Genomic DNA, 17,200 nt, shown 5'->3' on the forward strand with positions numbered 1-17,200 from the left:
TACTAAAAAGAAAAGGATAATGGGCAGCTGATGTTAGTTCATGGCAAATCTTCCTCAGAAAAAGAAAAAAAAGTGCATACAATGATTGAAAATGGTTAAAATGAAAGCACTGAATGACGGTGAATAGGAAAGAGTGAAAATAAACTAATAACTAATCATTTAGCCAGCTCAGAAAATAGACCAAACTCTGAAAGATATACTCAAATGGAAAACAAAGCTTCAGAATCACATATACTACTAGATGGAGGTGTTTTTAAAATTGCCAGTCTATAAATAATTTGAAATCTTGAATAAACTGTTGATATGGGGAAACTATAATATATAAATGAAGAATTAACTGGTAATTGAGGAAGAAATTGAAAGTTAAGCATAATTCTACCGTCTCCAACATATTATAGTACAAGTCTTTTTCCTTACTTGTGCCTGAAAATTTCAAGAAACAGATAATTCTTCTCATATTGTGTAATTTAAATCATAAGCAAAATTGGAAAGCTATAGGGGCTGGCCCCATGGCCGAGTGGTTAAGTTCGCGCGCTCCGCTGCAGCCGGCCGAGTGTTTCGTTGGTTCGAATCCTGGGCGCGGACACGGCACTGCCCATCAAACCACACTGAGGCAGCGTCCCACATGACGCAACTAGAAGGACCCACAATGAAGAATATACAACTATGTACCAGGGAGCTTTGGGGAGAAAAAGGAAAAAAATAAAATCTTTAAAAAAAATTGGAAAGCTATGCAAAAGGGCAAATATAATCCTGATATGTGATATGGAAAATATTTATATTAGCAAAATCTGGTAGACTAAACACACTAATGGAAACATATGTGTAAATACTAAAAGTTGTGAATACCACTAAGCAATAAAGACAAAGAATAATTGACATATCTCCTAGGACTAAAAGAATGACTCATTTTTCAGAAATTCCTCAAGAAAATTTATTATATTAATGAGTGAGATGATGAAAAAATAAATATGTAAGCAATAGTAGATTTCAGAAACAGTTTCTAATGAAACCTAAAATGCATTGTACATAAAAATAAATTAAAAATGTTTCTGTATATCTTTTTAGTGTGTTAGATAATATTCTTTCTGATTAAAATAGGGAGAAACAATTTTGCTATTTTGGGCCACCATTACTTATTATTTTGAAGGAATCTTTGAGCAATATAGTGAAATTTGAGACAGAAATGAACAATTTTATCATACCCCTATCTGTAATTGGATACTAAATCCTGACAACTCTAATTAGACTTTGACTTATCCAATCTTTGCCTCTATCTTACCACTGTTGCTACTTTTTTTTGTCCTTCATTATCGCCCCCTCACTTCACCTTGGTAATATCCTCCAAACAGATCTTATTGTTTACTGTTCTTTTATCTCATTTCCCACTGTAAGGAGGAAGAAATATTCCTCTACCCTTCTATGTTCTTTTGGCTGGTTCAAGAATTAAATTGACATAAGACAGAGTAATAGGAGAAAATCAAACAAAGTTTACTTGCATGTGTACAAGGGAGAAACCCAGGAAAACTGGGTAACTTGCCAAAATGACCAAAGCCACCACCTTAAATACAATCTTCAGGTAAAGATAAAGGAGGATGTTGGGCTAGTGGTTTGGAACTTCAAAGGGGAGGAAGGCAATTCACATGGAGATGGAAAAGCAAATGTTTGGTAAAGAAATGTTTGCTGTGCCATGCAGAGACAATGAGACATGGAGAGGACTTTGATCAAATGAGCTTGCTAGGTTCCTCCTTGTCTACCACACACAGTTCATATTATACTATAATGGTCTATTGTTATCGCTCCTTCCTAGAAAAAGCTTTCTATCTTAAATTCTTTTAGACAGCCAGGGGGAAGGTCAAAAAGTTTCTTCCTGAGTCTTTGATTCTTAAAAATAATCAAGCCAAAGAGACCCATTTTGGAGCAGCAGACTTTGCTCCCCTACAATGTTTTAAAAAATGCATAATTAAATTTATTATTTTATGCTTCTAATGTATTTGGCTAGAATCATACCACAGCACTTAGATATGATTCCGCATTTCTCTAAAGATAGCTCTCTATTTCAATCTTAAGACTTGAGGGAATGGGCTGTTTGTTAATATTAGAAAGAGTGTGAAATTTGTGCAGGGCAGAACATTGCCTTCAAAAAATCCCAACCTGTATGAACCTCAATTTATTCATTTGTAAAATTGCTACAAAAATAACCAGATGGTTGTGTATCTGTAAAGTTCAGAGATATTGTATGTAAGATGATTGGTACCTTGCTTGAGTTATAATAAATACTCAGTAATGAGAACTCTTACTTTTATAGTAATAACAACATTATCCTCAGAACTTAACATTGTACAAATTACATAGTAGATTTCAATAAATACTTATGACTGCATAAATGAATGAATATAACCATATTATTACTATTTGTAGGTAATATAATTTGTGGATAAAAAAATACAAATGTGGGGCTGGCCCAACAGCGAGCGTAGTGGTTAACTTTGCATGCCCCACTTTGGTGGCCTGGGGTTCACAGGTTTAGATCCTGGACATGCACCTGTGCACTGCTCATCAGGCCATGATGTGGCAGCATCCCAGAAACAAAACAGAGGAATATTGGCACAGATGTTAGGTCGGCAACGATCTTCCTCTTTTTCTTGAAGAAGATTGACAATAGATTTTAGGTCAGGTCTGATCTTCCTCACACACACACACACACAAGTTCTTAATGAGAAAGCTTTCCAAAAATTGAGAAAATTTGGCAAATATGATAACACAAAGTAATTTCAAAAACAGAGCAAATATTTTGATTAATAATTATTCCAATTCTTAAACTTAAAAAATTAATTCTATTCACTAATACTTTAACGAAAAATGTTAAGGAAGACAACTTCAAGTATTATTCATAGGTTTAAAAATAAACTTGAACAAATGGACACAACAACATGTGTTTACTAATTGGAAAGATTAAAAAAATATTGAAGTTGTCGTTTCTTCCCAATTCAATTTACTTAATTCTGAACATTTTGGAGAATGCAACAACGTGATTTTTAAATCGTTTTAGAATTCTTGTACAAGTGAGATTGTTGTTCCTCGAAAATTCTAAAAAGTTGAGCAGTGGCACTGGAGTAGAGTAAATATCCCAAATGTTAAAATATCAAGGAAAAAACAAAAAAGCTAAACTAATTAAAATAGAAGGTATGGTAGCAGCGACAGATTTTTAGCCTAGGATAGTTTAGAAGAATGTATAAACCACTATAAAGTAGTATTTCAAATAAAAGCTTTTATCGAGTAGTATTTATAGCATGCTGACAATTTTTTCTTAGCAAAAAAACATAATATTTTTGTTAAACAATCATACATCTGCATGAAAAAGTGTCTGGAAGAAATAAAGAAATTATATTAGTAGTTGTCTGGTTAGTAAGAATTGGGAAAGACTAATTTTCTATTTATCTGCTTTTCCACTTTTCTATAAAACATATACATTATGTTTTTAATAAAATGAGAGAAACAGAGAGAATGAGAGAGATGCAGGCAAATGAGAATAATCTGAGAGTTCCTAGGAGGTGAGCCTCAGAGAGGAGAGGTTTGAGTGTTGGTACCAAGATGGTTTTCAATTGCTCATCTCAAGGGATAAGGATTTCTTTCCCTAGGGGAGCTATTCCCTTCCAGAGTGGCTGTGGGCTGTGGAGGGGCAATATCACCACCCATGGGGGCCTAATTCTGGGCCCCAAGAGACTCATTTCCCCTGGTGCGTATTGGGAACACACCAAACATTCACTCACCATATTCCACTTCACCAGAAACCCATACTAGGCAGAATGTTTACTCTGTAGTTAAAGGGTAATCTCAGATAATTAATTTAAAACAAAATGTCAGAAAATTTATCTATGGCAGGCCTGATGTCAAGACTAGTCCCACTTGATCTCTTCATTCAACCAGATTATCTAGATGCTCACAGACTCTTGGTAGGTGCTCAACAAATTTCATTTATTCTCTCCCTCCCCAAACCCTGATAATAAGAAATAGTGTGGGCAGTGGAGATAGACACTGGGGTCTGGATCGGGATAATTATATTCAAGTTCTGATTCTGTAAACAATTTCTCTGTCCATGTCAACAAGCCTCTTACCCCTTAGAGCCTCAATTTCTTCATTATAAAAGTTTGGGTGTGATACAAAATGGCCCAAAGTCTCTCCTAGTTTTAAGACCTTTGATTTAGTGTCTAGGAATCAACCTGTCCTCACAGCCCTCGGAGCCCCCAGAGCCAACTGGCTCTCCCATCTTCTATTCAAATTATTTTTTGGCAGATGAAAAGCTGGCAAGTAATTAAAGTAGCTCTTGTTTTATAAGCACTTATTACGTGATAGTATGTTTCACAGTCAACTGCGTCATTGGGTATTTGTACTCCAATTTTACAAGTGAGGAATTTGAAACTTGAACAAATTAAAATATTTTCTTAAGGACATTTACTGAGGCAGGGAAGGAAGTGGTTTTGAATCCAGATCTGAACAGAGGCTGACAAACTGTCCCAGTTTGCAGCAACCAGGGGGTTTTACCCTGTGCCGGATTTTCAGTGATAAAACCAGTATAGATCCAGGCAAACCAGATGGTCACTCTAGTTGCTGTCTATGGATAATTAGGCTCCTAGTGGTTATGCTATTTTGATTATTGACGTCTACTTAGATTGTGACATGGTAAATAGAAAAAGACTTAATCTAGGAATTAGTGAGGGTGAGAGGATCTGCGTTTCAGTTCAGCTCTGTTTTTCACTTACTGGATAGATTCTTTCTGGGCCTTAGTTCTTCTTCTATAAAATAATGGACAACACAGTTCTGACTCTTAATTTCTTTAAAACCTCTAAGGGAGAGATGCTAAGGAACAGAAGAGCCACCTGCTCAAAATTTTTTCACACTTGCTGTCCCAGTCACCTCTCTGAGTCCTGGGACTTGCTGTGCCAAGGGGACTCCTATAAGGCAGCTTTATAGAGCTCAGGGCAAGAAGAGGGTAAAGAGTGTCAGTGAAGTTGTGTGCAGAGTCTTCAGTTTTTCTCTAGTAGACACTTTGCCTACCTCTCTCCTCCCATCCACCACAGCTGCCCTGGGGAAGTAAGTTGGGACTTCAATTCTTCCCTCCCAGAGGTCTGTAGGAACCTCATTCATAGCTTCAAAATCCTACAGTGATTAGAGTACAAACATTTTAATGAGAAGAGGCTATTTGTGATGGAAGTGTAGAGATTTTCCTTGCACTCCACTTTGGTCCCCAAATCCATACTCCCCATCTGTGCCTCTTGGTGCTTGAAATTCCACTATCCTGGCCTCATTCTTATAGCTTTTAACTCGGGTTCCCAGCATGTATACACCCAGCTATGAATCTTCTGAAGCTCTTGTCCAGTGTGAATGATTCAGTGTGATTAACTTATACTCCAATATTCTCACTGGGAGGTGAATAAAAAGCAAAAGAAGAGATGTTTTGTTTGGGATCCAAAAGTGGGAAGATGGTATAGAAAGAGGATCAGGGGACATCAGCCCCTAAATATCCCTCTTCATTACCAATTTATTGGTTCCCATTTATTCAGTGTATATCTGACACCAGGGTCCTGAAAATGAATTTTAAGTGTTTTACTTTGTATGTTTCTCCCTAGACTATAGACATGAAAATAAAATATGAAGAAATAAACTAAATTTATAGCTGGTATGTGGCAAAGCTGAGACAAAAACTCACTTATTAGAGGTTAGGATAGATTTAACTTACTTAAGTTCATTTTACACTTAAAAATGTGTAGCTCAGAATACCTTCTTCTTAAGACAGTTTGTCTATTTAATTAATAAGAACTGGAGCTGGTAACCTCAGGGTCCTAGTCCATACCTTTATGCCCTAATGAGAAGAAACATAGACAATTATGGGAGCTTATAACTTAATGAGGAGAGAGATAACTAATCAAATAACCGAAGGGATACAAAATAATTCCTTATAATTCTAAAGTGAAAAGAGTCTTGAAGAAAATATGTGTGAGGATGTACCCCAGGGCCATTCAACTGTGAGCATAGAATTAATGAGTGATTAGAATAATTGGAAGATGACGAAGTCGTGCTGCTGATGCTGCTGGATGCTATGGTGGGAACGTTTGAATTCTATTTGAATTCTTGTTTCAAAATCTAAGGAAAGCCATGGGAAGATTTTCAGTAGAAGGGTAACATTACTTTATTTTTATTATAAACAAATGTTTTGGCTGCTTGGTAGAGAATGCATTAGAGAGGTGCATGACCTTAAACTGAGGAATCAGCAAGGAAGGTCCTGCAGCCATCCTGGCTAAAGATGCTGAGGGGTGGATTACAGTTGAATGTGAGGCAGAGATGAAAGTCAGTGTTAAGTGTATTTTGAAAAGATAGTCACAGATTAATTACATCTGGGAATGGGAAAGGATCAGAGATGCCTCCTAGTTTTTCTGGTTTAAGCACATGGATAGATGGTGATGCATTTTTATGAGATGAAAAATATTGGAGAGGATCAAGTATAGTGATTAACAAAAAGTTCTAGTTTGCATTTGTTATGTTTGAGATGCTGATAAACTGTTACATTTGGTAACCCAATAGGGAGTTGGATGCTTGAGTCTATAGCTAGAAGATAAGTCTGAGCTAGAGTCATAATTTGACATCATTGACGCAACATTGACACATAGGAAGGACATTACAAGTAGCAAATAGTTTTGAAGACACTATTTATGAAAGAGAACAGAGAAAGGAGCGATTACTAGAAGAATATGTGGGGGAAGTAAAGAGTGTTTTTATTGTTGTTTTTCTTTCTTTGTTTCCTAGGAGAGTAGACTCTGAAATTGATCCACAGTAAGGCAGAAGCAGATGGGGTGTCAGACATATCTGAATCTGATAAGAGTCAGCTAAATCCCCGATTCGTAAACAATGCTGTCTACTGGAATTGCCTAGAAAGTTTAAAACATACTGCTTCTTGAGTCCCACTATCAGAGATTCTGATTTGATTGGTATGAGTTTTGTCCGGGCAAAGAGTTCATTAAAGCTCCCCAAATGAATCTAACAGACAGCAGTTTGACAATCCTTAACCCAAACAGAGCAACAAAGATGTGAAGATGCAGGAAAGAAAAACCAAGAGCAATCAGGACTGCAGGACACTGAGATTCTGGACTCTTGCTGAATAAATGAGGAACTCAAGCAACAGAGAGACTGAGGAGCTGGAATGATGCTTGAGTGCAGGCAAGAGGGGAGACACAGTTCAGAGTATAGGCAACAAATGTCATCACTTATAAAAGAAGGAATCCATTAATATGTGGAGAGTATTAGGAAAGATTCATGGAAGACAGACTGTACTTCACTTGTGGAAGAAGGTGGTGGCTAAAAATTGGTAGAGAGAAAGGGAAAAATCTTTCTGCCATTGGAGAAAGATTTTAATCTGTCTGTAAAGAGTGTAGAGACAGGAAGAATGAGGAATAATGACCCCCCCAACCCCCAAAAAAGTCGAAGGATTTTCATGGAGAAGGATTTTGATCCCAAGGCGTATCTCAGTTGGGTGATATGGTCAGACTATAGAAGACCTGAGATGTAACCAATGACCCCTAAGCTGTTCCTTCCTGACCTTTTCATGATCTTTCATATGGAATCTAAGTATCATTTTCCCTGCCATCCAGAGGACAGTGACCACTCCTGATCTTTACATCTTCCACTACCTGATCTGACTTTACTCTGGTTGTATTTTCCCAAAAGACCCTCAGAGACCCTCATGGAAAGTTATGGGACTAATATCTTAAGCATTACCAGCTTCACACTATCAGGCTTCCCAGAGATGAAAGGCGTGGAACACTGTTTAGCAGCCCTGTCTTGCTGCTTTATACTATCTACATCCTTGCAAACATCCTAATTTTTTTATCATAAAGGAGGAGCAGAACTTGCACTAGCCAGTGTACTACTTTCTATCTCTATTGTCTGGCAATGATTTGAGTGTGTCTTTTTCCACATTGCCCACGTACTGCTGCCTTGTGCTTTTATGTCCCAGAGACTGCCATTGATGTCTCCATGATCCAGATGTTCTTCATCCACTTTTTGTCCTGGACAGAGTTTGAGATCTTGCTGGCCATGAGTTTTGATTGTTATGTGGCCATCTGTCACCCCTTGCATTATTCTACAGTGTTCACTGATATTTGTATGGCTCACATGAGCATATCCATCATCATCTGAAGCTTCTGCATGGTCTTCCCACTTCCTTTCCTTCTGAAGTAGCTGCTCTTTTGTAAATCCCATGTGCTGATTCATTTCTACCCCAGGCATGATCTGCCTGCCCTGTGGAGATGCCACCATCAACAGCATGTATGGATTGTTCATTGTCCTCTCTGCCTTTGCTTTAGATTCGATGCTCACTTTTGTCTCCTATCTGCTTATATTGCACTCTGTGCTGGCCATTTCCTTCCAGGAGGAAAGGCTTAAGATAGTCAACACACGTATGTCACACATCTGTCCTGTGCTCATCTTCTATGTTCCCATGCTTAGTATGTCCATGGATCCTTGATTTGGGAAGCATGCCCTTGAGTATGTGCATATATTCATGTCCCTGGTGTACCTCTTTGTGCTTCCAATGCTTAACCGAATTATGTATTCCATTAAGACTAAGGAGATTTGTAAGGGGCTATGCAAATGTTATTGGGAAATAAATTCTAATCAGAGTGACATCTCCTAGAAAGGCAGGTCCCTAGGAGTTTGCTGTTGTTGCTGATTTTTGGTGTACCAGGCTAGTCCATTGGAGGGTTTCAATCTCCTTCTTCACATGGATCTGTGATTGGGTACCTGCCATTTGTTGTGTAGAATAGCCTGGCTATAACTCATAACTTGAAACATCAGGCTCCTCTACTGGTAATTAACCATGTCACAGATTGCCACAAATGACTGTCTCAGACCTGACAAGGAAGAAGTTCTCCAATTAGACCCTTTTATTTTTCCCAACATATTAGTACCATCTATGATTTAAAGTAAATCTCAAAAACAAAGACTAATGCATGCATATAAACTGTGTTATGACTGAGGATTATGTTGAGATCATAGAAATCACTCAAGATCTTTTAAAGGAATAATAGTTTTGAATATCTTTAAACTTTAAAAATTAAAGATACTCAATAACTGTTACCAACTTTACATTTCTGAAATAAGAGCATTCCTGAGTCCTATAAATGGAACTTAAATGCTTGCTATGCTGATTCTGCAGTATAAATCATGTAACACCTGAAATTCAGAAGTTTAAAAGCAGGAGAAAAATTTTGTGGAAAATATCATATGTTGGCATCCTTTGGGCATGACCAAGGTGAAGATCAATTTTCTCTAGGAAGATGGTAAGCACCTTAAATGAAAGGCTAATGGGTACTAGTGACAGATGTTGGGCAAGTTGACTTCAGTAGCATTGTAGTTTAGCAGATGGCCTGCTGTAATGTGGAGTTTCATGTCCTCTAGTGAGGAACCAAGCACAGAGACTTCAGCACATGCTAGAACAGAAGAGAGGTGGTAGAGGAAGGATATCAGGAAATTCACAGAGCATATTCCCTAGAGAGTAACAGCCATAAAGGTAGAGAAACCCTCTGCAAATTCATACAAAGCTCACACAACACAGACCACACAGGCTTGCAACCACTTGACAGAGGGAAGCAGAATAGTGTAGGGACCTTCACCAGGCAGTGGACAGGTCATGGCATAATTCAATCTTGTTAAATGATTGGGGAAAACAGACACTGGGGCAAAAAGTTATTATTTTTTTGAAAAGAAACACATTTTCTATGTTTTATTCATAATATAACTTTTCTAAAATAAATCTATAGAGACCCAGTGACATGGTCATACCCTAAACATAGCAGCAGTATAGATTTCAATCTTCCCCAAACCCATCCTGAATGACAAATTAACCAACTATTATCAAAACAAAAGCAGAATAAAAACTTAGAAGCATCATCTTCAACAGTACTAGGTGACGGGGACATCTCAAGTATCCTAGAAACAGGTGGATATAGCCAAACCACTGAGGGCAACAAGATTAGAAATTGTGTGGTGAGGGTCAATGTAGTAAAGATGAATAACAAATCTTAATCCAACAAGAAATAAAAACCTCCCAAAATCACACTCACTCACTCTCAATAGGAGACACTATACCCTAAGCAGACACCTGGGCAGATGGCTTTGAGGTTGACTGGTGAAACTGGGAGCAATCCCTACAATGTCTAAGTTCTCGTGTGCTTAAGAGGATCCAGCAGTGTTGTGGCTGCCCTAAGCATTTGAGAATCTCAGAAATATTCAGCAAAAAAGCTTTCCAAAAGGATGGAACATCAGCCTGGAGGAAACCACATAAAGCAAAGATCTCTTGAGTAAGAGAGAAAAAAGTTTCTGATGATGGGGAAGAGGCTGTAGAGGAAGCAGATGCAAGGAAATGCTACAGCAGCTAAAGCAAACTCCTCAGGCCTGTAGAGCCCCAGGGCTGGAACAGAGGGAGGGAGCAAAACATCCTCTAGAAACAGACTTCCTCTGAGACTCACAAGTGGCCTCAAAGAGAGGTGCTGCTTTACCTTTTGCACAACAACAGAGGGAGCCCAAGAGCCAAGAGGCTGGCAATGCTATCCTGTTATCCCCTCCCAGTCCAGAAAATCCTCCTCTGAGTCACCCTGGAAAATCACCCTTCCCTTATATGGGGAGAAACTTTGAATAATAAGCTCACCCTGCGCAGTTAAGAGTAAAAGTGAAAGAAAACAATCAAGGAAAAATATTAACCTACAGCTCTGACAGTCATACTTGCAGTGAGAATCTTCCTTCTTAAAAAAAAACATCTTTTTATATTCTAATGCTTCAGTATCTATGACGGGATATTACAAACCACATTGCTGACTTTAGTATCTTTTAGGTTTCTTTTTCTTCTTCTTCTTTTTTTTTTTTTAATGCATCTCTTAGTCTCAACTACACAATTGAGAAGTCACAGAATAAGGCAAGAGAACAGGAAAAGTGAGTACCATTGCATCACTGAAAGTATTTCTCTCCTCATTCTGTGTAGTTTTCCCTTATTTATTCACCTATCAAACACACATGGAATGACTAATGTGAGCCCAGCTCTGTGCTAAGCACCAGAGATGCAGAGATAGATGGGGCCTGGTTCCTGATAACAAAGAGCGTGTGACGTAGGGAGATGTTTCATTGCATCTGTCTAACTAGTTGAATATGGATATACTGAGCTAACTTAAGAAAAACTAAGGGATCACTGCATGAAAAGGTGCTGGAAATTTCTTTCAGCGTCACAGAAGTACTCACTTTCCAGCTCTTAGTTGGATAAGGGCCACTCCTGTCTGTGCCCACACACCTAATACAACTGGTTTATATTGACTATAGATTATAGAAACATATTTTGAAGAGGCATAAAATTAAAAGCTCCTATTTTCTTAATATAGAAAAAATAACATATTACATGTATATTTATGCACATAAGTATGTCTTACTGCTGCCTAATAAATATTGATGAATTTCCTAATTAACAGACTTGCAAAAAAAATCTTTTTCTTCCTGAGATAAATTGTATTTCTTCAAATTGGTAAAATATATATGTAAGTGATGCACTGACATCTAACTAAATGGTAAATTATGAGCTTGTTTATAATATTTTTCTGTAAACTTAAGGGTAAGAGAGTTCTTTAAGAAATTATATTGAGAATATATCAGGATTGCTTTAAAAATAGTGCCCAATTGTTAATTTTATACCTGAGTTGTGTCTTATACTCTACTTTCCCCTAATAACCATCCACTTGTTTTCCACATTATTTGTAAAAATCCTCTTGTAGATATTTGAATTCCAAATGTTGAGTGGTATTTCCTGTTGAATGTAACCATCATTCTCCATACCTTGCTGAATAATAGACATGAGACATATTTCCAATCTAGTGCCTGTCACCCAGTTATGCAAACTTTTGAGTATATATGTTTAGCAGGAATTTCTTTCTTTGAATTTCAGATTTATTTTGCTTGCCTCTTCTACATTTAGTCAAAGAATTGTTCACAAATTGCTGACGCTGAGTTTTTGTGTTAAATCACACAACAGATTTTCTTTTCACAGTGTTATGTCAAATATAGAAAAAGCCACTTTGCACTCTATCAGTTCTAAGCTGTTCAACATTTATGGAAGAATTTATTTCAGTCAGAGACATTTGGCTTGACTGTTAAGACTAATGATTAAAGTTGACTGAAAGCCATTGCAGCTTATAGTCTGTCTTTCATTGTGAAAATACAGATTGTCACCTAGAAAACTTGTTCTCCTAGCTTGTAATATGGGATATTTGCCTTAAATATATAACCTCATGGTTATCAGCATTAATTCTATCCTGACACATTTCACATGACCATTGACCACGTTTCCAGCAGTAACACTCCTGCATTGCACTGCAGCCATTGAAAACGTGGTGTAGCTTTCTAAAGGGGTATTGAAAAGGAATATATAGCTAGTTAACATGTCCTTGGAGACTTTGACGTACATCTTCCATCTTTTTTCAGATAGGTTTTTCTCACAAATGCTAATGAGGAAATTCCATAATCACTCAACTCTCAAACCTAACACTGTGCCTGGTATGTTGTAGGTTTCAATAAATATTCTTGCATGAATAAACAAATAAATGACTGTTGGGCTTTTTTATAAGCAAACTAAAAGAAAGCAAAGCTTATGTGAAAAGTAGATTGCCAGTAGAATTATATTAATGCTTCCTGAAAAACTCCACATTCTTTTTAACATGATGTTGAGTACAGGAGAGTGACTATATGTCTCTGCTATGAGGAGCAGAGCTTGAGAAACACTTTAGGGAGAAATTTTCATGAACACCATGACTGGCAGTAAACAATTTAAGAACAAGTTTGCCCAATAACCAGCTCCTGTTTTGCATTTATATTAGTGAAGATTAGTTTGTCATCTAAACTTTTACTAAACTCTGCCTCACACCAGTGCTTTGGATGAGTGATACATGACTCTAGAAATTTATGGACATTTTGTCTGGGGTTATACTTTCCACTGAGGAGTGTTTTAGGCTTGTGCCAATGTCAGGAAAATGTCCAATGTTTAGGTGGTGTCAGACGACTCCAAAGTTACAGATATACAAAGCAAACAGCCTAAAATTAAATACTTAATGGATAATTTATCTCTTTTATTTATTTATTGTTTTACATGTATTTGATAAACAAGTTTTCCATGGGTAGTGGAAGAAAAGGAAAAGGAGACAAAAAATCCACTTAACTCATAAATATGAACACAAACCACATACACCTTCCCCTATTCGGACAAATTCATGGGACCAAATCTTGGTTTCTGACATTCAGGTTGAGTGACTACTTGCTTAGCAGTCCTCCTCTTCCTCTGCAGAGGGTAATTCCTTGCAAGTGCCTCTTGATTAATTGAGGTTAGGAAGTGGATAATTTACAAAGTAATTACCAACTTCATAAGCTGTTTATTGTTTCTATCAAACCTGAAAGCATTTAGTTTATGAAACATGGGTTTGTGTTTTTTCATTCCATATTACATTCTAGTTTTACTGGCTTTTCTATGATTCTCACTATAAGGCACAGAGATCAATAATCTTATGCTACGGTGACTCGTTCTAGTTTCTTCTCTTTCTCTCTTCATTGACCCACACCACACGGGCCCTGGAGCATGAGATATGCACCTATGACAAAGCAAGACAAAAGTGTGACCTTTATTACCCACTGATTTTTTTTTTTTTGTAAACTCCAAAATAGTTCCCTTGAAAGCTTAGCTGAACCATCTTTAGTATTTTCTTTTCTTTGGTTAGAGGCAAACTTAGGGACCTAAAATAAAAGAAGTATAAGAATTTATTTTCTCCTCTTTTTCTAGGCCAAAATCCAAGTATTCTACCATTTCAATAAAGAAAAATGTAGAGTTCAAAGAAAAGCTTGAGTCTCTTAACTGTATTTAGGGGCATTTTTGGAAATCTGGATTCCAACTGCTTAATCATATCCATTTAGAAATAATTCCCTCCCTCTGGCACCTGGCAATTCTCCTTGATGTTTGCTCAATAGAGCTTAGTACAGAGAGAAACACTTGATAACTGTATGCTCTGATACTATGAGGTCTGGCCCAGCTTCCCTGGTGAGCTAGGTTAGACTTTGTAGGGAATCTCTTTTACTTTAGTCTAGATGTAAGCTCAGACTTAGTCTGAGAGCACTGAAATCAGGCCAAGGAATTTCCTATTGTAGCCTACCTCTCTGGTATCAGACAAAGAATATGTAAGGTAAATCGGTCTAAGATAAGGTCTTTAAGAATTATTTTCTAGTTTCTAAATCATAGATGCTCTAGTTTGCCTATCTTAGGCCTTTTTAGAGCTGGAAATCCTAGAAGGACATAATTTCTGACATCACTTATCATGTCAATGTATGGAAGAAAATGAAAAACCCAGAAGGAAAGAAAAAGAGAAATCATGCATCTAGTACAATGTCAAAAACAAGGTTCATGTTTCAGCTCTTCAACTTTATTTTCCTTGGGAGAGGACTGAGTGGTGGGCAGGTAAAGGAAGTGAAGAAGAGTCTGCAGCTTCTTCTAGACATCATCTTTCCAGGGTCATATTTGTTCATACAGCTTTGGCAAATTTTGACAGTACAGCACATTTCAATTTGTGAAGTTAAAACTACTCATGAATGTTTGGGAATGAAAACGGTGGTGCAAGGATAGTAAAGGTAATGCTAATAGTGATGCCAATTAGACAGAGAAGCAGTATTTACAATGATGGGGTGCAAATACTGAACAATATTGAATCTCATTGGATCACATATTATCTATGTTACTCTGAACAATTTACTTAATTCTCTTCACCTCATATAAAATGAATTAATGCACATAAATAATTTTGAACAGAGTCTAGCACTTCTAAGGACAAAATGTATTATTATTATATTAGTAATATTTGTTACTATAAAAAAGATTTTTCTGGCTTAGATTAACTCTTCTCCTTAAAGTCCAGTCTAATTACTTTTTTATCTACAATGTTTATCTTTCTCATAATGCCACTGATGTTTGTTGAATGTGATACTCATTTGTTTTAAGTTTTGCAGCTCCATTTCCTGATCTCTTACTTTTTTCCCAATACATATCTCTACCTTATTCTTGATATGATGATGATGAGGGTCAACATGATGACAGTGGTGATAATGACACTATGGATAACAGCGTATGGCTACACAATAAACAACAGGTTTTAAAGCCAAATGTGAAAGTCACATTTTGATGCGGTGAAACATGCGGACAATGGCTCGGTGGATCTCCTTTGTCTTGGCGCTATAAATGAGAGGGTTGAGCACAGGAGGTACAAAGAGGTAAATATTGGACATGAGGACATGTATGTAGCGTGGGACATGCTTCTGAAAGCGGTGCACCGTGGAGACCCCAATCATTGGCACATAAAATGCAAGGACAGCCAAGATATGAGACACACATGTGTTGAGAGCTTTGAGGCGTTCCTCACGGGAAGTAATGGCCAAGACAGAGTGCAGAATGACCACATAGGAGAGGAATATAAAAAGCAGGTCCATGATGAAGGTGGATACAAGAACAAAGAGTCCGTAGATGCTGTTGATAGTGATATCAGCACAGGCCAGCTTCATCATGTCTGGGTGAAGGCAGTAGGAGTGGGAAAGAACATTGGACCTGCAGATAGGCAGCCTTTTGATGAGGAAGGGAAGAGGAAAGAGGATGATGAAGCTCCGAACAGTCACAGCTAAACCCATTCCAGCAATGACTTGATTGGTGAGCACAGTGGCATAGTGCAAGGGATCACAAATGGCCACATAGCGGTCAAAGCTCATGGCCAGCAGAATACCCGACTCCATCATGGAGAAGGAATGAATGAGAAACATCTGGATTAGGCAGGCATCAAAAGCAATGTTTCGAGCATTAAGGCAGAATGTTCTGAGCACAGTGGGCAGTGTGGCCATGGACATGGCCACATCACTGAAGGACAACATGGACAGGAAGTAATACCTGGGCTCATGGAGGCTAGGCTCCACTCGCACAGCCTGCAGGATCACTGTGTTGCCCCCCAGGGCCACAGCATACATCAGACAGAGGGGCCCTGCTAGCCAGGAGTGAGAGCTCTCCAAACCAGGGATACCAGTCAGGAAGAAGGAAGCAGGGTGAGTGACATTGAACAATCCCATGACAGGAGGAAGCCAGGGCACTTTCGAGGGGGAGACCTGAACTGCAGACTTCTGAGAGTTGTACTTACTGCAGGACCACAAACCAGGGAGTAAGACACATAGCAGATGTGTCTCACAGTTAGAAAGTGATGCATTCATGAAGTCACTGGTTTGGGGAAAATGCAGACAAACTTCTCTTCTTCATATTTTATGATCATCAGGCCCTGGGCTGGGCTAATATTTCCCACTGTTTTATGAAAGAAGGAAGAAATTGGGAAACGCTTCAAAAATACAATTAGCTACAAAGAAAATGTTTAACCTATATTGTCTACACTTTCAATGTGTTTTAGACGCTTCATTGAATATAAATATGTTAACTACAATTCATAGATAGTTATTATAAAAGGACACCAGGAATTTGAATTATCAATAGCTCTTGGAAGTACTTAAATATTTCCTGAAAATGTTGCTGAATTCTGATGTGTCACTGATTAATGGCAGTATTCCCGAGAGGTAGTTTGAATTATGATGTGTGCTTGGTCAGGGAAGGGAAGGGGTGATGGGATGTGAGGAAGTTGATTGTGGACATCAGCCTTTCATTGGCAGAGTTGCTGCAAAAAAGCAACAAAGAAACCATCTGTTTGTGCAAAGACACAAACCTGTTCCTGTTTTTGGAAAAATTGTGAATTCTCCCCTAAATATTCTCTAAGTACACTAATATTCAGCCTTGGGACAGCATTGTTCCAAATACAGACTTTCACCCTCACACAATCATATGTACTCTCAGAATATCCATTATTCATTTAGACACATTCATGTAACTTTACATCAGCCTCATACTGGATGCCAGTCATGCTCATAAGAAGCCTCACCCACACCTCTTTCTCTCTCTCTCTCACAATCTCACTCTTATTATGCAAATATACTTGACACTCCCTCTTGATCTTGATACTGTTTAACATGCACATGTCCTGTCATGCTCATACTTTCTGTCTACTTGGACAAATATGCAGCATTATATACGCATAACATTCAGCTGTACATG

General features: G+C 37.8%; 1 protein-coding gene and 1 pseudogene across 1 annotated transcript; one reads left to right on the forward strand and one right to left on the reverse strand.

Annotated features, from left to right (window-relative positions):
• The first annotated feature begins 7,738 nt into the window (after positions 1-7,738).
• Positions 7,739-8,670, forward strand: LOC124251751 (olfactory receptor 51I2-like; annotated as a pseudogene).
• Positions 8,671-15,237: 6,567 nt separating this feature from the next.
• LOC124225367 (olfactory receptor 51I2-like) lies at positions 15,238-16,176 on the reverse strand. Its single transcript, XM_046638000.1, has one exon. The coding sequence runs from the start codon at positions 16,174-16,176 to the stop codon at positions 15,238-15,240; it is 939 nt and encodes a 312-aa protein (XP_046493956.1).
• Between the last annotated feature and the right edge of the window lie 1,024 nt (positions 16,177-17,200).

The sequence above is a fragment of the Equus quagga genome, chromosome 14 (genome assembly GCF_021613505.1).
Source record: "Equus quagga isolate Etosha38 chromosome 14, UCLA_HA_Equagga_1.0, whole genome shotgun sequence".
NCBI classification, from domain to species: Eukaryota; Metazoa; Chordata; class Mammalia; order Perissodactyla; family Equidae; genus Equus; species Equus quagga.